We start from the raw sequence: 19,272 nt of genomic DNA, 5'->3' as shown, positions 1-19,272 counted from the left end.
GGATACCCTCCTCTACCACACAGATACCCCACAACCTGATTAGCTTTTAGAAAGTGTTTCCTCCCATAATTTCACTCTGGGATTTATTCTACTGTCTTTGCCTTTAATGGCTCATAATGCCACTACGAGGGAATCTCACCTTTTGGTCAGAACCTTCCTATTATAGGGAAATCATGAAATCATTATTGTAATTTACCTCAAACCTTTACTAATGATGAAAGCAACAATAAGAATTCAAAAGCCAAACAAGAGGCAAAATATTTGTAGTATTTTTGAGCTTTGCAAGTCAATGGGAGCTTCTGACAAGATTTTTAGCAAAAAGGACTGTCCACTATCAAACAGTTGTTTCCTCTGCTCTCCCTCCTCTCTTCAGGGCAGAAGTTGAGACTGTAGTTGGAAAGTTGCATTCAGCATATGTGAAACTTGAATAAATTCGAGTTTTTCAAAATGAAGGGGCAGAGCTTGGTGAAGGGGAAGTTGCTTCTTCCCTTCAAGGAGCAGTACGGACTTCTGGGAAGAAAAGAGATTGGGATTTGGTTTGCACGTGCTCCCCTTCGGAACTCATCGTGATTTTTTTTTTTTGTTTGTTTGCATTTTACATTTTAAATTTTTTGGGTTTGCATCTGTGGAGCACACCTAGAACCAGTCTGACGGGACTGTGCTACGCGGCGACAAAAAAAAATTCTAAAGTGTATTTGTAGGCTCTGTGCCCGGCCTGGACAAGTTGCTTTTCTTCCCAAAGCTCAAGTGACAGGTGAATTTCAGATTTTCCGTACTCCGCCAAACCGAACGAGAGGCGCTGCGGACACCAGGATGGTGCGGTTCTTATTAGGCGTGTCTTCCTATTCCAATGGCGATTCCCAAAGGGACTGAATTTTTAATTTTATTTATTTATTTATTTATTTATTTATTTATTTATTTGGGCGCTATTGCCGCAGCTGTGCAAAAAAGAGGAAGCAGTGGTTGGGAAAAAAACCCCAAAATTCCACAGGCGCTGGACACGAAGGACTAAGTTTACACCGCTCGACCCCCTCACTCCCCTCAGCCCCCTCACAGGCCCCCGTCAGCGTGGGGGCGTGGCTTTGGCAGCGCCGGCCCCCGCGATTGGCCGGAAAGGGCGGGCCGGGATTGGCGGGGGTGGTGACGGGCTGCCGTTTCCTTGGCAACGGCGCGCGCGGGCCCGGCCGGCGCGTCGCGGGCCCAGGTCGGTGCTGCGGGAGCGGGGGAAGCAAAGCTCGGGGTCTCTGCCCGCTGCCACCCCTGGCCCCGCCATCCCCGGGCCGAGCCTGTGCCGCCCTGCGACAGGGGGCTGGCGGCCACTGCCGGGGCGGCTCGGGGCCTTGGTGAGGGAGCGCGGCGCTGCTGGGGAGAGAGATACTTGAGGGAGGGAGGGATGCTGCAGGGAGGGAAGCCCGGTCCTGGCAGCTGCTGATGGTACTGACCATCCCCCCAGGTGTTGTCCCGAAATAGGTTCTCTCGCCCCGTGTGCAAGAGGCCAATCCTTACGCGCAGAGTGGAGGTATTTGGCTTATTTACGGTTTATTTACAGTTTATTTACAGTTCTGCGCAGAAAGGGGCGCCGGGCGGCAAATCCACACTACTACCAAAGCTTTTCGCTCTTTATACGTTTTAGCAAACGAAGGCGTTGATGTTCTTCGGCTGCAAGGTACTCAGTTCTCTTACTAATTAGTATTCTATCTCCTACTGGTCAGTGATTCCCTCGCTTCTCATACTAATTAGTTCATGATTAGTCTTTCTCTTCTTTTGGGTTGTCTTGGGTTTGGGAGTTGGTGGTTGTGATCTCCCCCTGCCAGAATTACCTTTTATCCAGTTGGAGCTGATTTCAGCACAGTTGCTGAGTTGTCTTCATTAGTTTCTTCTCTTTATTAGTTTCTTCTTTATCTTGGGGGTTCTGCCAAAGGCCCTTGCACCCAGTAAATTCTGCATTTTTTGTGCCTGCTATCAGTGGTACATCCTTCTCCCCTTAGGTCTGAAGTCAGTGAAATATGTTGGGTCTTAAACCTGAACAAGGCAATTCTGACAAGTACATTTTTTTCTAACACCTGGACACCACTTAGAGCTTGTTTGTTAGCTGCTTCAGGTTAAGTCTCCTTTCTTGTTGGTTAGGCTTGAAAGTGTACAAAGCTCAAACATCAAAGAACATCCTTTCTTAAGAAAATTTTTATGTATTCCACATTTTGCAACCCAGGATGTTCCCAGCTCTGGCCTGCATGTGGAGGGGGGTCTTGAAAACAAACAAAAACGAGTGGGACATAAAGGGAGTTAGGCTGAGGGAATTACTGTAACTAATGTTGGGCTTGTTTAACCTGGTGGCAACTCTATGTAGTTGTAATGCAGAGAGCCACTCTATAGATCACTGCCAGTCTTGAATCAAAATGCAAAGCTCTGAAAAGGATCTGTATTTAAAAAGTTCCTGTAAACAAAGATAGTGGTTTCTGTGACTTTATTAAATGCAAAGTTTTAAAATTATTTCTATTAAAAAGTGGTTAATCATTTTTTTATAATTAGCTAGTGAAGAAGTGAAACCAAAGACTTGTTATTAAGCTTGCAACCTGAGTCATCCAGTGCTACCTGTTTATTTTTTATTAAGAGAAAAAACAGCCTTCACCACTCCAGAAAATTCCTCTGGCATTAATTAAATGCTTTATTACTGAAGGCATCTCAAATATTTCAGTTGTCTGACTGCTGGAATTATTTCTGGTGGAATTCTTTCAGGGTAGACAAGGGTTATCCCCTTTGCCAAGTGTGCTCAGCCAGGTGTTGCAAGGGCACACGTGATGGAAGCTCCTTTGCCAGGTAGCTGCAGACAGTGCCTGGGCAGCAGCAGGGGTTTGGCACCTACCAGATGTGTGGGTGAATGTTATGGTGTGTGGCTTCTGTTGGATCTATTTCAATCAGCTTCTATTTGTAGGGAATGAGGACTTCCTAGTTTGTGCATGTCAGTATTGGCTAAACCTGTCAGAATTAGAGTTTGAATTGAATTAACAGAGGGTACTTTATTTACTTTTTTTTTTGACCTAATGTACCGAACCCTGAAGTAAATAACGTAGCAGGTGCTAAAGAAGGGTGTTCCCTTCTCCACAGTAAAAAATGCTGTTTTACTTTGTTGTCTGGATTATGGACTACTGACAATTTGAGGTGAAGTGCAATAGTCCTCCTCTTTTTTGTTGTTCAGTGTGGTGGAAGGGCAGGAGGCGGTGGTGGTGCTCTTGTTGGGGCTGCCCAGCGAATCAAGGGCATTGTGTGACATGGACAGGCTATAAACAGCCAGTCTACTTTGGAATCGAGGCCTCTGGGCAGTAATCAGCTTACCCTGCCCATGCTTAGTGTGCCGCAGTGTTTGTGTATTCACTTCCTCACAGCAGCCTTTGGAAAGTGGCAGGGCTGCTCAGGACATGCCCACCTGCCCTGTGCCTGCAGAGCTTTGCCAACAGCCATTTCCTGCTCTGATTCCCTGAACAACAGGTGATCCCTGTGCATCCGAGCCACAGCCATGGGATTGTTTGACAAGCTGGCGGGATGGCTTGGGCTGAAGAAGAAGGAGGTTCATGTTCTGTGCCTTGGCCTGGACAACAGCGGCAAAACGACCATCATAAATAAACTGAAACCCTCAAATGTGAGTAACCTCCTCAGTTCACTGCTGATGTGTGTTTAAAACTGGGCTTGCGTGCTGTTAGACTAGATGTGACCGCAGAAAAGAAAATTAAAAATCACTTTTTGATTTAGTGCGGTGGAAAAAATACATTTTAAGAGTTTCCAACTAAAACTATGGGTGAGCATCCACATGGACATTGTGGAAACTTTTCCCAAAAAAGTCACTGTTAATGTGGCACTTTTTTTTTTTTAATAAGGAAGGGTTTATGATGGCTGAAATCAGGATCTGAAATAGTTTTCTTAAGTCACTTAAATAATTGCTACAGGATTGCAGTGATGTCGAACATTTGCAGTACATTAGAAGTGATGTCAAACGTTTACAATTAATATAATTAATAATAACTTGTCTACCTTTATCATGCTTATTTTAGTCTCAACCTGAAAAATAGTAAGTGCATAATAATTACTAAACCAAGAAATAATAAAATAGGAAATAATGCAAAGATGCACATTTAAGGAGAACTTCACTATTTTTAAAGCAAAATTATTTTCAAAATAAGTAGCATTAATTCTTGCAATTCATTCATCCAGTGAAAAGTGTTTCAGGCCCCTAGGATGGCATAGTGTTCTGAGCAAAAATGAAAGTAGGGGGACCTTCTTTCCATGTAAGTTTATGGAATATAAATAGATGAATTTTGGTAGGCATGTTCAAAGCCAAAGGCTTGTGCATCTTGGTTTATTTTCACTTATTATTTTATGTGCATCTGGGAAACTGTGATTTTGCTGTTTACATCAGGACACAGATTTTATTTTTTTTTTTTAAATTTTTGTTTAACTTTTCTTGAGGAGAAACACTGGACATTGTTTAAAAAAACATGACGTGGTGAAGAGTCTGCTACTCTTCCATTCCTGGCAATTATTCTTCCACTGAAAATTGAATAGATTTATAAACAAAGACTATAAACTACTTACTATCTGCTGCCAGTTGTTTTGGGGAAATGCTACAATTTATACCAGGCAAATTGCATATTTATGTAATGTTTGAGACCTTTATCATAGTGGGTTGTTGTGTCATGCCTTCAGCAGTAATGGATTCCTAACTAGAGTTGAACACAGACTTCAAGATTGATCCCAATAATAGGCATTAGAGAAGATCTAATTATGCAAGGGAATTTTGCAAGTAGAATAAATACAATTTGTTTGCTTTACTGTAAATCAAATAATGAGAATTTACTTCTAAATGCTTTCATTTAACATGTTGCTTTAGGAGGGTGGCTTTGCATACAACCTGTATGAGTCCTGCCTTTGCAAGACATGGCAGAACCGTTAGCATGCAACAAATGCCATTAGATCAGACTTGATAAAATTGTTTATATTTGGTAAGTTCAATGGGTGGGTGATTCTGAGCTCTGGATCAACCCAGCCTTCTTAAGAAGAACTGCTGCTTTCCCCCAGGAGCAATGTATTATGTGTCTGGCAAACACAAGTGTTTCTCCATTTGTTTCCAGTGATTTCTTCTGGTCCTGATAAATACCTTTGAAACAAATGTTGAAGAAATAACACCCACTCTGCACAAGTTCTCCCGTGGTGACAGGAGCTGTTGACTGCACTGTTTATGGCGGTGGGGTTGCCATTTTCCCAGGGAAGCCGCAGGTGGATAAGCTGAGCTTCCTTCACTTGAATGCAAGGGGTCAACTGCTTATAGCCAGTGGTTTTAATAAGGGGCTCTAGAAGGTCTATAAAAGGATTGCATCTCACTTTCTCAGACAGCTCTGTGATCTAAGGGATGTGACCTTTGTTCCTGCTCAATATCGATGCTTCTTAAAGGAGCTATTCTTTTCTCCCAACTTAGCTGAGAGGTTCCTTGGCCAGCTCAGTAGTAAACCTGTTTATCAGATGTATCTATTAATATTGCTTTAGGTCACTGCCCATCCCTCTGTGGTAAGTCCTGATTTCTTCCAGTGGCATTATGATTTGGGTAGAACCATGATCAGGTCAGTGAGTAATGTCTGCTGTGTCATTCCCAAGGTCAGATAGACTCCTCCAGCATTGAGAAGCTCTCAATCTGGCCAACCTAATATCTTGATAGGCATGTACCCTCCTTTAGCTAATAGGCTTGGGGTATTGTGCAGACTTGTTTGGGTTCACACTGTGGTTTCCAAAGTTCACAAACTCTGACCTGAGTCATAACCTCCAAGCTGTTGTCTTCCATCTTAACCTCTCTCCTGTTTATTTCCTAAGTAATAGCCACACATACATGTACAACTAGACTAATGTAAAGGGTGGAATCTCACCCTCAAGGCTAAAATGTCTTCAGTGCTGTTGTCCAGTAGTGTTCACTGTATTTCCTAGAAAATACAAAATCTTGGGTTTGAATTACTTTATTTTTCTAAGAACTTTTTAAATATAAAGTATCTGGATTTGTAGAAATTTTTTTCTATTGTACAGTTTGGGTAAAAATAGATCTGTAATGTATTCACGTTTCAAATACATTTCAATATTTACATTTTCTAACTTGCCTGTAAAATTTGGACTTTCTTTCTCTTAAAGGCTCAAACTCAGGACATCGTCCCAACAATAGGATTCAGTATAGAGAAATTCAAGACTTCAAGGTAGTACTTTTCTTCCTTTCTCTCCACTTAGCAGTAGTGATTATTATACAACAGTTGAACTTAATTAGCTCTTTTAGTGGGCTATAACTTAATTAGAACACGCTGAAATGTTGTAGTACCCACGAATCCTAATCATGATCTTGGACTGAGTGTGTTTTGTGCTGCTATAAAACTAGGTGTATGTATAAATATTTTTAAATGGAAGAAGTTTTTAGTTTTTTGCAATAGTGTGTATAAGCATCTGATTCCTGTCTGTTAAGAATTCCCAAATAGGGCACTGTTCCAGACTTGAGGAGAGACAGTAGCTTAGGGGGTGGTCTGTATTCCACTCTCAATCTGATAACCTGTGTTAAGGACTCTCACTGGAATTACTCTGAACAGAGTGCAGTGTAATCCCATTAAATGGAAAATTAAATGATGGCTACAGCATTAGCCATGTAAAGATGGCAGGAGCAAAGGCCAGGGAACAGAGGAAGAAGTCATTAGTTAAATGAAGACTAAGATAAGGAATGTCATGACACAAAGGTATTTCAAGGAGGGAACATAATTTTGTTCTTGTGTAGCCTTCTCTGAATATTTTTAATGTGAGCAGTTAGTCTTCAAACCAGGCAGCCTCACTGGGTGAAAGATCTGCAAGAAAATTGTTTATTCCTTGAGCTCAGGTGTGGGACCCATAGGTTTCACATTTCTGTAGGAGCCTCAGCAACTGTGTTCTGTCTCAGCAAAACACATCACACAGGTTTGGGATTTGGCTGTCTGAGAATAAATTGACTTAAATTGCTTTCCTTTATTCTGATCCTGTGGTGGGAGAGATAATGACCTGTAAACACACTGTGTAGAATGATACTTTATTTAAAAAAAGCCAAAACAAACCTAAAAAAAAAAACCACCTAAACGCCTGACAAACCCACAGCTCTCGAATCAGCTGATGCCTGGACATAGAGCTGAAAGGATGTGTCAAACTTGCAAAGACTGCTCTTTGTATCTTGGTCATCTGAGCTTACCTGTTATTACCAGAATGTGATTTTGGTTGTTTTTTTTTTCTGAAGGTGGATGGGTTTTTTTAATCCTTTTATTTTGCATACATTTGTGCCTCTCTAGGGACACAATTTGAGACAGGCTGTGGATTTTAAGTCGTAGTTCATCTGAATTTCATTTATTCATTATAAACAATATTTGATATGATAGAAACAGAGACTGAATGGGAGCTTATTTTGTGCTTGATGTAACTTTAAATAATTGGCTCAGTTCTTTTATTCAGATAATAAAGAAACACATTTTCCATTGTGAAATATTTCTATAATAATACTGCAAAACTGAATAGGATCATTTGAAGGCAGAGAGCTTAAGCAGAGTTCCTTTGGGAATTTTTCTCAGTTGATTAGGATTCAAGTTGATCTGGCTTTTTTCTGTCAGGGTAGCAAAGAAAATAGTTTGGGTGTGGGTTTTGTTCTTTATTTCTGTGCCTCATGCACTTCTTTCCTTTTCAGTTTGTCTTTCACAGTGTTTGATATGTCAGGTCAAGGGAAATACAGAGACCTCTGGGAGCATTACTACAAGTAAGCCCATCATTTATTTTAAAGTACTGCTGTTCATAGTAACTGTTGTGTATGTTATTTAAACAGAAGTATGACCATATCTAGTGCTTAGAAATGATTCAGAGAAGACTTATACCTGGTGTTTGACAGAAGGTCATTCTGGATAAATACAACTTTTCTTTCTGTTCTTAAGACATAACAGTTTTTCTCTGCTGTTATTGGGGACATCTTGTTGGCTTCAAGACTGGGGGAACATACCGGAGATGGGATTTAAATGTTGAAACCTGAAAACCAATCCTGGTAGAAAGCTCAAGATGAGTTAGGTTTCCAACTTTTCAGTTTTCCTGTAGGTAGGTGACTTAAAACCTAAAAGATACTGGCTGATGGGTGAGATTTTTAGAGGTGAGGGAAATTAACCTCAGAGAAAAAGGCACGTGTACCTCAGAACCTGAACAAACATTCGTACATGTTATTTATTGAGCAGGATATTCACTGTACTACATAACACTGTGGTATTGCCTTACTGGTAATAGAAACAGAAAATGGTATATTTTCTGTTTTTCTAGCTTCTCATGAAACTTGAATCTTTACTTATGTTGTCTCACTGCTATTACTTGATCCTAATCTAAATAAGGTGAACAGTAGTAAACCATACAGAAGTAGCTTGGAGAAAAATAGAATGGAGAAATTCTGAAGATTATAATATTAATTAAATATTAATATTTAATGTGATAGAGCTTTAAGTATTTTTTAATTGCCTCTTCCTCCTGTGCAAAATATGTTAGCAATTTGAAAACATGTGGCTAGGAGATCTTCATTGTTCAGGAGTGTGAGATGTATGTCTCCCAAATCTTTTGCATTTCAGTAACTGGTGCCTTTAGGCTACTCTCAAAATGCAAGGAGAGTGCTTCATAAGCAAATAATTTCTGTGATTGCTGTATTTAATGCAGTAACTTATCCCTTGTGTGGCAAAAATGGCTTTTTCATCTCAACAGTAAGGGAGTTTTTTAGGCTATGCTGACAGTGAAACGTGCACTTGTATCCACCTCTATTCCTGATCCAGTGCAGTAGGCACATATTTATCTTCTAAGAATAATATTAAAATAATGTTTAAATTTTTATTAATAAAATAATAATAATAATATAATTATGTGCTGTTCAGTTTGTAAAGTTAAGCAAGATTTAATTTTCTAAGAATTGCAAAGTGGAAATCAAATCTGATCAAGTGTCAAAGTAATTGCCTTGGGGTACTTCTCTTTGGCTTGAAACTGTACTCTGGGACATCCTCTAAGTACACTTATCTTAAATATACATACAGTCACATTGTATACTTATTACTTTGTGAAGTTATTTTTTGGTAGTAAATACATTGTACTTCTCTTGACTCCTTTAGAAAAAGTACTCTATGGTCATAAAAATTACTTAGGCATTTTCAACTAGTATAGGAAAGCTTTGTTTACTTTTAAAGTTCTTCTCTACACCAGAAAAGAATAGGCCTTTTCATGCAATCTTAGGCTGGTCAAATTATTTCTGCTTTTCAGTAGGTCTGGGGCTGTTTCTTATCAAAATACGAAGGTAGGTGGTGCTGGAGGGTAAAGAATGTACCATGATTGCCTCTCAGAGAAGTGTAAAATGAAACAGGAGTGAATATTACATTAAAATTTTAAATAAATTTATTTTTGTGAGTGTTTATAACTGATCCGGTGAATTATGAGTTGGTGAGACTTTATTTGGTTTTCAAAATAAGTTTCAATAAGTGGAACATCAATATCATAAAATATCAGTAATATCCTGAAATAATGAGTTGAATAGTTGTATACAGTTGTCACTGTGGTCATACTGCCAGCAAAATGTTTTAATGGTTTGAAATAGTTGAGAGTTTTTTACCTGTTATTCGAAACAAAAGCAAGATCCTGTTTATGCAGACTTCAGTAAAAGTTAAAATAACCTGCATATGCCCAATTGTTAAACAGCCGTGGACACAGGTTTTTTTCTGAAATGGTAATTGACCTTTATCTAAATTGACTTTAGTGTAGGAAATAAAGAATTTCTGTAAAAATCTGTCTTTGTCTGTTTTCTTTGTCTGCCTGACCATACTGTTAAAATAGCAGTTGGTTACATTTTCAGAGCTCATTTTTCAGCCTCAGGAGTAAAATCAAGCTTTTCTAAAAGGTCTTTGTAGACTGAAGCTTGTATGAGTCACTCAGATAACAACCTCATGTCTCAAAAAATGATGCATGTTACCAAAAGATTGAATTTCAGAAATAAGGCTCGATTCAAATGTTGATGGTAAATAACAATGACAAAAATTTAGAGGAAAAATCAGTTTGTTTGGACTTTTTCTGGTGTTTCTTCTGAAGCCTTTTCTTATTCACAGTTTAAGAGAACCTATAATTTGCCTCTTTGCTCTTTTTATGTTATGCAGAGAAGGCCAAGCCATTATTTTTGTCATTGATAGCAGTGACAAATTAAGAATGGTTGTGGCCAAAGAAGAACTTGACACCCTTCTGAATCATCCAGGTGAGGAGGCTTTTTTCCCCTTCTGTGTCCATATTTGTTGTTGTCTTAAGAAAACCCCTTATCTGACACATTTTGTATTCTGAGTACTTTGCAAATATTTTAGCCATTCATGAATACTAGAATAATAATAGCCCTCAATAACTTTGGGGGGGTTTTTTACCTATTCACATTTACAAATTGATCATGCTTTTGTTGTCTGCACTGAGTTGGATTAGTCTCTTATTAATCAGTATTGATCAGAAGTTGCATTGTTTTGAGGAAGAATAGGACCTGTTGGAAGCTGGAGAGCCTTTGTGTGATGACCAACATATACAAAAATATCTCCCTGTCTGTTTTTTCCATGAAGACAGCCAATTCCTTTAATGTAATGCTTAACTTCTTTTTTCATCTTCCCTGTATTTTTTTATGCTTTAGACAGAAATAAGAAGGGATAATTGTATCAGTCAATTACTTATAAAAGGATACATGGGATGGAAGAGGATATGAGATGACAGATGATGAGGAGCTTGGTTTTAAGAGTTTGCTTTGGTTTTTTACATGAGACTACATCTTATTAAGTTATCAGATTGGCCAGTTCTTCACCTTTCCATATAGCCAACATTACTCTAATATTTTTGTAAGCAATATGCAGTTTTTGCTTCCAGCACTTTAGGTAGTTGCTTTGCCTAACCAGATCATAAAACTACATGTAGGAATTTTAAATGTCAAATAATCCTGGAATTCCTTATTTGTAGAGCCTTAACTTGTGGGGTTACCATGCTGAAAGTAAGAAAGGAGAAGCTGACTTGAATTTCTAACCAAGAAAAGTAGTATTTGATAGGGACAATTATGTTACCATGACTTTATTTTCCATGAATACAATACACTAGTTCATCAGCAAAGATACTGGAGTTGACTGAGCCTCCTTAATTTCACATTCAAATGTGAAATGCAGGCACTAACAAGACAGTGTTGCAGAAGTCAAAGGGGAGGATGAGATGAACCAAACACTCCAGATGTTCCAAAGCAGGAATTACCCCTGGCAGTAAAGGTGATTCTGTGGGTGAAATGGAACTGCATAGGACCAAGGGTGAGAGGTAAAGTGTTACTGGTTTACTAGAGGGCAAAAGAGGGCAAATGGCATTAATAGGTCATTAATGCTGACAGCAGGTCAGTCCTGCTCAGTTGTTTATGAATTTGTGTCTTCTAGTTACAAAATACCACGGCTGTGGCCATCTGGGATGTTCCCTAGAACCAGGAAAGGACAGTTGTGTTTTTCTGCCTTGGAGTATCTCAGCTCAAGTACAGCAACAGTGTTGCTGCCTTATCAGATTTTGATATATCACAACTAAAAGAATCAAGGAACTTGGAGTTCCTCTAGTAGTAATGTTTAATAAAAGTAGCTGTTAGCTCAATCAATATATAAGTGGTTCACTATAGCAATATTTGTATTTGTATTGCTGTTGTGCCTTTCTTCCTGCATACCCTACTTTCTCCCCATCGATGCTTCTGTCTTTATGATCTTCTTGGAGTGGTTTAAATGTATGTGTTTCCTTAAGTTTGAAATGGAATTGAGTCAATTCCTGTCTCTGAAAATCTTAGCAATCCCTCAGGAAAGCGGTTCCCTGTCTTTTTGCCAGACTTTTCCTGAGGTTGTCAGGTGAAAGGGAATGTGTGCTATGAAGCATTAATGGGGTTAGAAGTTGTACTAGATGGGACTGTTTTGTGAATCTATGAATTATTTTTCCTTACATAAATGGACAATGCACTCTACAAATAACTGCTTGTTCAATGATCACTGTATCATATTATTCTTCAGCTCTTTGAAAGGTGGTAGTCTCTAGATTACTTATTTTAGATACTGACTCTTGGGTCACTTGACCTCCAGCACATGCTTCTAAAATAAGCTGAAATTCTTGTAAATTTGAAATTCTTTGTGTAAAATTACACATCAGTGTCTGGCATATTTTTAATGTGTTAATTCACAATTACTTGCAACTAGACCATGTTAGCTTTCCATTAGTAACTGTGAAAAGTGTGTGAGGAAAATACTGCACATTAGGAAATAATGTAAATTGCTGTGACCACCACTTTATTTAGCAAATATCTTTGATTGTACATTTGTGAGTGTGTGGGCAGGTTGTACCCCTTTTTAATTGCTTTTAAAAAAACAGTGAAAATTCCTTGTTTAACTTGTCTCTTTGCATATGTGATGTCAGGTAGTTTCTGTGGTTTTGATTTACCCATAACCTGCAGCCTGTGGGTAATAGGGTTCGTTTACTTATATTGTAAATTAATCTCAGAATTTCAGTTGGGAGACACAAAAGCCGTTCAACTATGGAATCAAAATAGGGATTTAATGATACTCTGGGCTTGTATTTTGAGGCCTTTGATTTGTGTGAACAGATACCAGAGGAAAAAAAGAGCGCCAGGGAGGGTAAATAGTTTGTGAAAATCATCAGCATTTTGATCAGCACTGACAATCTCTGAATGAATGTGGGTAGGTAGTGTTATCTCCACTGATACTGTGGAAAGGTTTAGTAGGGAGTTCGAAAAGAACATAATTAGGAAGGCTCAAACCACCTCAGCCCCCACAGTTTGTTGGGCTTTTGGGTTTTTTTATCATCCCCTTCCCCATCAGCAGGTGCAGCTGGCTTATGTTCAAAGTTTTAAAATAAATCGTTGGCTTGTTTCCTGTGTGAAATACCTTTTTTTTTTTTTTACTGTTTAAAAAAAGCCTATGTAGCAGTTTTCTTCAGTAGGGAGATGGTGATGATGTGTGTTTTAAGTTCTTTTCCTGTCAAGGGTTGACAGACTCAAATATAGATTTTTTTTTTTCCTAACCCTGTAAATCATCTTCTGTATAAATAATACGAAAAAAATCTTAGAGTTAGTCTTGGTGCTGGTAATTTTTTGGCAGTTTTACATCTCTAAGTTTGAAGACAGTATATTTAGTTTCCTTCCAGTGACTCTAGTCTTTTGGGGTGATCAGTGAGGTTTAAGCTTGTCTGTGTGTAAGTACCCCAGAAAATGCCAGTGTGTGTGGTTTGGTCTGTAGTTCTCACTGCTAGCTGAGAGGAGCTTCTGGAAAAAAAACCCTTCAAGGGAAGGTAGGATAAAGGATGTCCAGACACGTGGATTTTTTTCCAATTGTATAAATTCCGTGAAGTCATGGATGCACTCCAGGATACTAAAGGATACTTCAGACTACCCTTATGCAACTATCGTTGTGATGTTATGGATGAACACGAATCATTTTTCTGTCATTTTTTACATCCAGTCCTCTCTAAGCAGAGATGTGCAGTATTTGTAGGCAGTTGTTTCATCTCCTGTTCCTCAGCTTCACCAGCAGTTCATACCCACAGCTTTAAGTGTGGGTATAAGGTAGGGGGAGAGGGGGTGCAAGATTCCAAAGCCTGCCAGAGAGTTTGTGAGCATTCTTGAAGCATGAACCAGAGGCCATGTGACCCAACAGTGTGCTCCTGGGTAGGATACAGCCTTCAGAGAATTGCAGTTACAGGTGAGCAAAATACCTTGCTGTATTGTCTGTAGCTTATCACATGTAGAGATTAATAAGTGTTTCACAATGTCATGATAGTTTATTTCTGCTCATGCCCAGATATCAAGCACCGTCGACTGCCTATTCTCTTCTTTGCTAACAAGATGGACCTCAGGGATGCAGTGTCATCTGTGAAAGTATCTCAATTACTGTCACTAGAAAACATCAAAGACAAGCCCTGGCATATCTGGTAAATCCCTCTTTTTCTACACTTTTATTGGTATTACTTTGTGCGTTCATATTTTAGCTCTGTCATGACACTCATTACTATATAACATAAATTAAATCAAGCAGGTAAAAGACTCTGCTGCCACATGTGGAACAGTAGTAATATTAAAACACTTACTATGAAACTTGTTTTAAATGCATAATGCAATCATGTAGACTGTGCCTTAAAAAGTTTTCACAGTAGAACTGTTACCCAAATAATGAAATGAAGGACTTCTGGTGAAATCAGAAAGCAGTGTTCTTATCAGAAGAATAGCTGCCATTATTTTTTGCTGGGAAATTGAGCAGAATTGTTATCTGAATGCTGCTGCTAGTTTGACTTGCAGCTTTCAGAATATCAACAACAAAAAAAAAAATCTGGAGTTTTTTGCACCCTGCAGATGCTTTATTAAGCTACTGTTGAAAGGCCATCTAATAAACTGTTCTCATCTGAATTCAGAGGGACACTGTATTTTTGTACTCTAATGTTTAAGGAGATATTTAGTTGTAGAAGCTAGTGTCTTTTCTTTCTGAAGGATGTAAGCTTTCATATAAATAGAAGGACTTTGTGCTAGTCTTCACAAGGAAAAACTTTCCTTTTATCAGAAGTGTTTTATAGAAGTTAGTTGTTTGCCTTATTGCAGTACCCAGATATTATAAATAAAAGTGAAATCAGCAGCTAAATGCTGCTGAAAACTACAATTCTCGTTTTAGGCTCTTTATTATTTAACTTGATTACCTGGACATTGTTTTGGGGTCAGTGCTTTTTGTCTCGGAAATCACACTGATGAATTCCCAAGCTTCTTGGAAGAACAGTAGCAGTCCAGATTCACTGCTCTGCTGGTTTTCATGAGCTGCAGGATGAGGGCCATTTAAAGAGTTATCTCCCAGTGATTCAAAAGGTAGATTTACACTGTTCTCAGTGTAGTTTAATAGTTTTATATATTAACAGACACTCCAAGGGCTGCTGTTACAGTGAAGTGTGTACACTCTATACTCCCTCCCTCCAGTACTCCAGCATTCTCACTCTGTGATGGAACTGTGTGGGAGGACAGTTGGACTTGATCATCCTAAAGGTCTTTTCCAACCTAAATGATTCTGTGATTCAGTGTTGCTCTTGTAGGTAGCAAACATCTTTTTTATAACATCACTTGAGGCAGGAGTTATCTAAGTAGAGGTGTTCTAGGAATTATTCCTCCACCTTGAAACGGGAATTAAAATAAATCGCATCATGAAAAGGTGTTTCTATGTGGGGAAGGTACTCTATATCATTTAAGAAGCAGTCTTCTCCGTGTGAAGAAAACTTAAGTAAACTGTACTTGATGCTGCTTTGCAATTCTGTAAATTGTAAGTATAGGGATGGTTCAACTAAAACTGATATTTTTACAATGCTTTCATTATTTCATTTGTTTCTTTCAGTGCCAGTGATGCTCTTAAAGGAGAAGGATTACAAGAAGGTGTGGATTGGCTCCAAGGTATATCATACATAATTAATTCTCTTGCTCTATTTTCATTCTGTTAAACTTTTTCATTTTGTAAGGTTTTTTCTTTATTATCTCCTTTGTTTTCTTTCTGTCCAATTCTGCTGTCAGATCAAATTACACAGTGAGTACTAATGCTCTATCTCATATTTGCCTTTCATTTACCTCCTTAATGTACACAAAAGATCTGACAAAAGTGTGTATTATGAAATATTAATGCACACTCCTGCAAACAGTGTAACACTTTAATTTAAACAATACCAGCTCCCACACTTCAATTTATTATTGTGGTAGTTGAGTTTGTTCTTTAATTTATTCTTACTATCCTGTCCTGGTTTTACATAACTTAATGTTATGTATCAGGAAATGGTGAATAAGCAGACTACAAAAATAAGCCAAGTACACAAACAAATACACTAGTTTTGCTTATTCAACTTCAATTCTTTAATCTAGAGCCAAAGTAAGAACAGCTTACCTTATAACCCTCATAGCACATGCAGACACTCATAACTACATGGAAAATATGAGATCTGGCTTAGATGATGTGTTACATACAACTTCTTTAATTACATTATGGATGATGTATATCCTGTATGTTGGTCAGGATCTGGTCTCTTTTGTCCTCCTGTGTACTGCTGAATGCATAGATTAGCCAAGTGTGGCCTTGTTTGGGTAGACTCCTCCTAATTTTAGCTCCGTGGTTTGCGTTGTCTGTGCTGTGAGTGCATTGGGATCCCCTGAACCTGCCGTGCCGGGTGTGCTGTGCTGCAGCGGCCACGCGGTGTCAGCGCTGTTCCAGGGACAAAGCCATTTCACTCCCTCCAAATCCAGCTGGATAGTAGCCTTGTCCCCGGTTTAATTTATCTTCTTTGCTCTGCAGACACCAGATTGTCCTTTCTACTCAGTATCCTCACAGCTGAATAGAGAGAGATGGTTTATTTTGCTGTGCTGTTAGAGACTACAAAAACATTTGGTCATGTTTTCAGAGGGAGGGATCCTCGCCAAAAATAGTCTTTGCAAAGAGATTTACTGCCCCATGGGAGAACAGTAATGTGTCCTCCACCAGCTAAAAGAGTTTTGTGGTGGGGAAGTGATGTCTCTTCCACCAGCTAAAAGAATTCTGTGGTGGGGAGCCAGGATCTTAACACTGAGCTTCCTTCACTGCTTTGTCCATTTATCATAGAGGCAGATTCCGAGTCATGTACTTTTTCCTAATGTCAGGCATAGTTCTGGTTTAGTAATGTCTTCCTGTGATTTTTCAGAGTCTCTGCTTATCTCTGAGGAACCCTTTAAGTTTCAATCCAAATTTTGAGTTGATGGTTTTGTACGTAGCTTCAAGCTGCTTAAACGGATCTGAAATGCTTGTCTTAATATTTTTCTGACAAAATATTTGTGTATGTAGATTTTTAAGCACACCAAGCAGATGCTTCTGCTGTCACTCACATAGCTCTTCATAGCTATTCACTTCTCATGGATTGTTAAACTTCTTAATTTTGTGAGCTGAAATTCTTCACGGATTTATCTAAACATTTCCTTTAACTCACTGGTTCATTGTCCCCAGAAGCTTAAGAGGGTTTAAACAGTACTGGTACCTAAGCACGTGCAGTTTGCAAGTCATACTTTTAATGGGTGAAGGCTTTGATATTTCAAGAACAAATTTTTACTCTGATTCTCCTCATTGCTAGAGCACTAGATGGGAATATTTGGAACAACTCTTTAGTTAGAGCAGTCCCTAAATCACAGCCATAAAGTTCAGTGGAGGAAATGACACCTGGTGAATGAATGCAGAGTTCTCCTCGTCAGCAGCAGTGCTTTCCTTAGGTATCCTTTGCAGTCCCATTACAGGGAGCTCAGAGTTGGGGTGACAGGAGCAGGAAGTTTTGCCTTTCTTTTTTTTTCCTAATGAGGGCTGAGTTTGCTATTTCCCTGTTTTGTAACAACCCATCAGCAGTAGGGTAAAACAAACCTGTTTCACAGCAGTCTAAACCCAGGTCCCATTCCCTGTCAGTGGGGGAAATTGTGCTGAGTTCCACGTTTTGCAGTGGGCATACAGAACATTTATGCTAACTAAGGAGACATTTGAAGTGAGATATTTGCTGAGAGCAAAGAAGTTTTCATGTGAGTTATTCAAAAGCAAACTTTAAATATTTTGCTGTTCACGTTCAGTTATGTGGACACTGATGTGTGTACACAGAGTTGAAATGCACGCTTTGACAAGAATAAGGCCTGGGAGTTTATTTTATGAAGCCCAAAGAAGATAAAAATTGAATTAGATGAAAGAGTCTTCCTGTTTAATTAGCAACATTTGGGGAAAACAACTTGGCTGTGCAGGAATTTCAGAAGTGGATGGGAGAGCATGTTGAAAAGAACTCTGTCCCTCATTCTTGTAACTACACCAAAATATGTATTAGTTATGTTTTCAAGAAAAACAGCAGGAGTTTATCTTTTGTTAAGACTGGCTGTTTCTTTTTATTAACAGATCAGATGCAAGCAATGAAGACATGAGAGATAAATAAAAGATGTGTGGCGTTCTTTTGCACCCTTTTTCAGTAGGTGTACAAGTTCCTTGAAAAGGAAGAACGATTTAAAGATGAACGGATCAGCTAAAAGATACTGTATTGGCTCGTTTCAATTTAGTACCTCTTCCAGGAAAACTGAATGTAGGCAATATAGCACCTCAGGTATGCACACTAATGAATTAAATTGAATCTTGTGACTGGAGAGTGTATTTTAAAAAAAAAAGAGATTTGTGTTAACAATAAACATCTGCATTCATTTGAGTTTTAGGGGATAATTAGCCATCAGGAAATGCCCCTCTGTTTTTTGGGGGGACACCTTCTGAGGAAATGGGAATATTTATTTTCTTGAGAAAGAATAATCAGCACTTCCTGAAATAAAGCAGCATGAGATACCTACTGATTTATGTGCCCATTTTTAGGTATTTCTGCAAATTTTTTTAATTTAAAGTTTGACATTAGCTTTTTAGTAACTATCTATAATAGGCTTCTAGAAGAATATTTTGATTAAAGATACAAATATCCAGTGTATTTGTTACAGATGATTGCAGATGTTTTTAAGGAATAGCTTTTAATGAAGTGTTATAAATTGGTTTTGTGATATGCCATGATTATATTTGCATTCTCATCAATAAAACTTCAAATGTACAACATGACACGGTTGGGTTTCTTAACCTAAATATGCTCTTGGATGGTCTTTATGTCTTAAGACATGTTGGTTTTTCTGTTAGTTTCATTTGGAATTTGTTTATCCATTTTCCAGTGGATATAGCATTGTATACTGTAATAAAATGGTATCTCTGTTGCCAAGCTTTTTTAATTAATTGCATGTATTTTTTACACTTCCTAATAAACTGGGCTGCTCTGCCAGATATTTAAGGAGCACATGATTCACGGAATCACAGAATGGGTCAGGTTGGGAGGAACCACAGTGAGTCCTCTGGTCCAGCCTCCCTGCTTGAGCAGGGTCATCCCAGAGCACATGGCACAAAATTGTGTCCACAAGGTTCTGGAATATGTCCAGGGAGGGAGACTCCACACTCTCCCTGGACAGTCTGTCCCAGTGTGTGATCACCCACACAGTAAAAAAATTCTTCCTCATGTTCAGGTGGAACTTCTGTGCATCAGTTTCCTAAAAGTTGTATTTTGAAAACAGTGAAGGGACAGTTCACTGGTTTATTAGGTCACTAGTATGAAATGTGTTACATACTTCTGTTGTGTATAAAAAATGCTTCACTTTAGAAA

The 19,272-nt window shown here is 38.7% G+C and overlaps 1 protein-coding gene across 3 annotated transcripts; it reads left to right on the top strand.

Moving 5' to 3' along the window:
* Window positions 1–1,124: 1,124 nt before the first annotated feature.
* ARL6 (ADP ribosylation factor like GTPase 6) lies at window positions 1,125–18,851 on the top strand. Of its 3 annotated transcripts, none has more exons than XM_032680566.1 (9): window positions 1,125–1,204; window positions 1,550–1,666; window positions 3,487–3,637; window positions 6,166–6,227; window positions 7,718–7,786; window positions 10,191–10,285; window positions 13,884–14,013; window positions 15,450–15,505; window positions 17,991–18,851. In XM_032680566.1, the coding sequence occupies exons 3-9, from the start codon at window positions 3,515–3,517 to the stop codon at window positions 18,014–18,016; spliced, it is 561 nt and encodes a 186-aa protein (XP_032536457.1). In that variant the 5' UTR covers window positions 1,125–1,204; window positions 1,550–1,666; window positions 3,487–3,514; the 3' UTR covers window positions 18,017–18,851. The 3 variants fall into 3 exon arrangements, with proteins under 3 accessions (XP_032536457.1, XP_032536458.1, XP_032536459.1); XM_032680567.1 differs by lacking the exon at window positions 1,125–1,204 and adding an exon at window positions 1,283–1,343; XM_032680568.1 differs by lacking the exon at window positions 1,125–1,204 and adding an exon at window positions 1,441–1,519 and having other exon boundaries at window positions 1,634–1,666.
* The last annotated feature ends 421 nt before the right edge of the window (window positions 18,852–19,272 follow it).

Source organism: Chiroxiphia lanceolata, chromosome 2 (genome assembly GCF_009829145.1).
Source record: "Chiroxiphia lanceolata isolate bChiLan1 chromosome 2, bChiLan1.pri, whole genome shotgun sequence".
Taxonomy (NCBI): Eukaryota; Metazoa; Chordata; class Aves; order Passeriformes; family Pipridae; genus Chiroxiphia; species Chiroxiphia lanceolata.
Note: the sequence above shows the minus strand (reverse complement) of the source record. Positions and strands in the feature narration are given on the sequence as shown.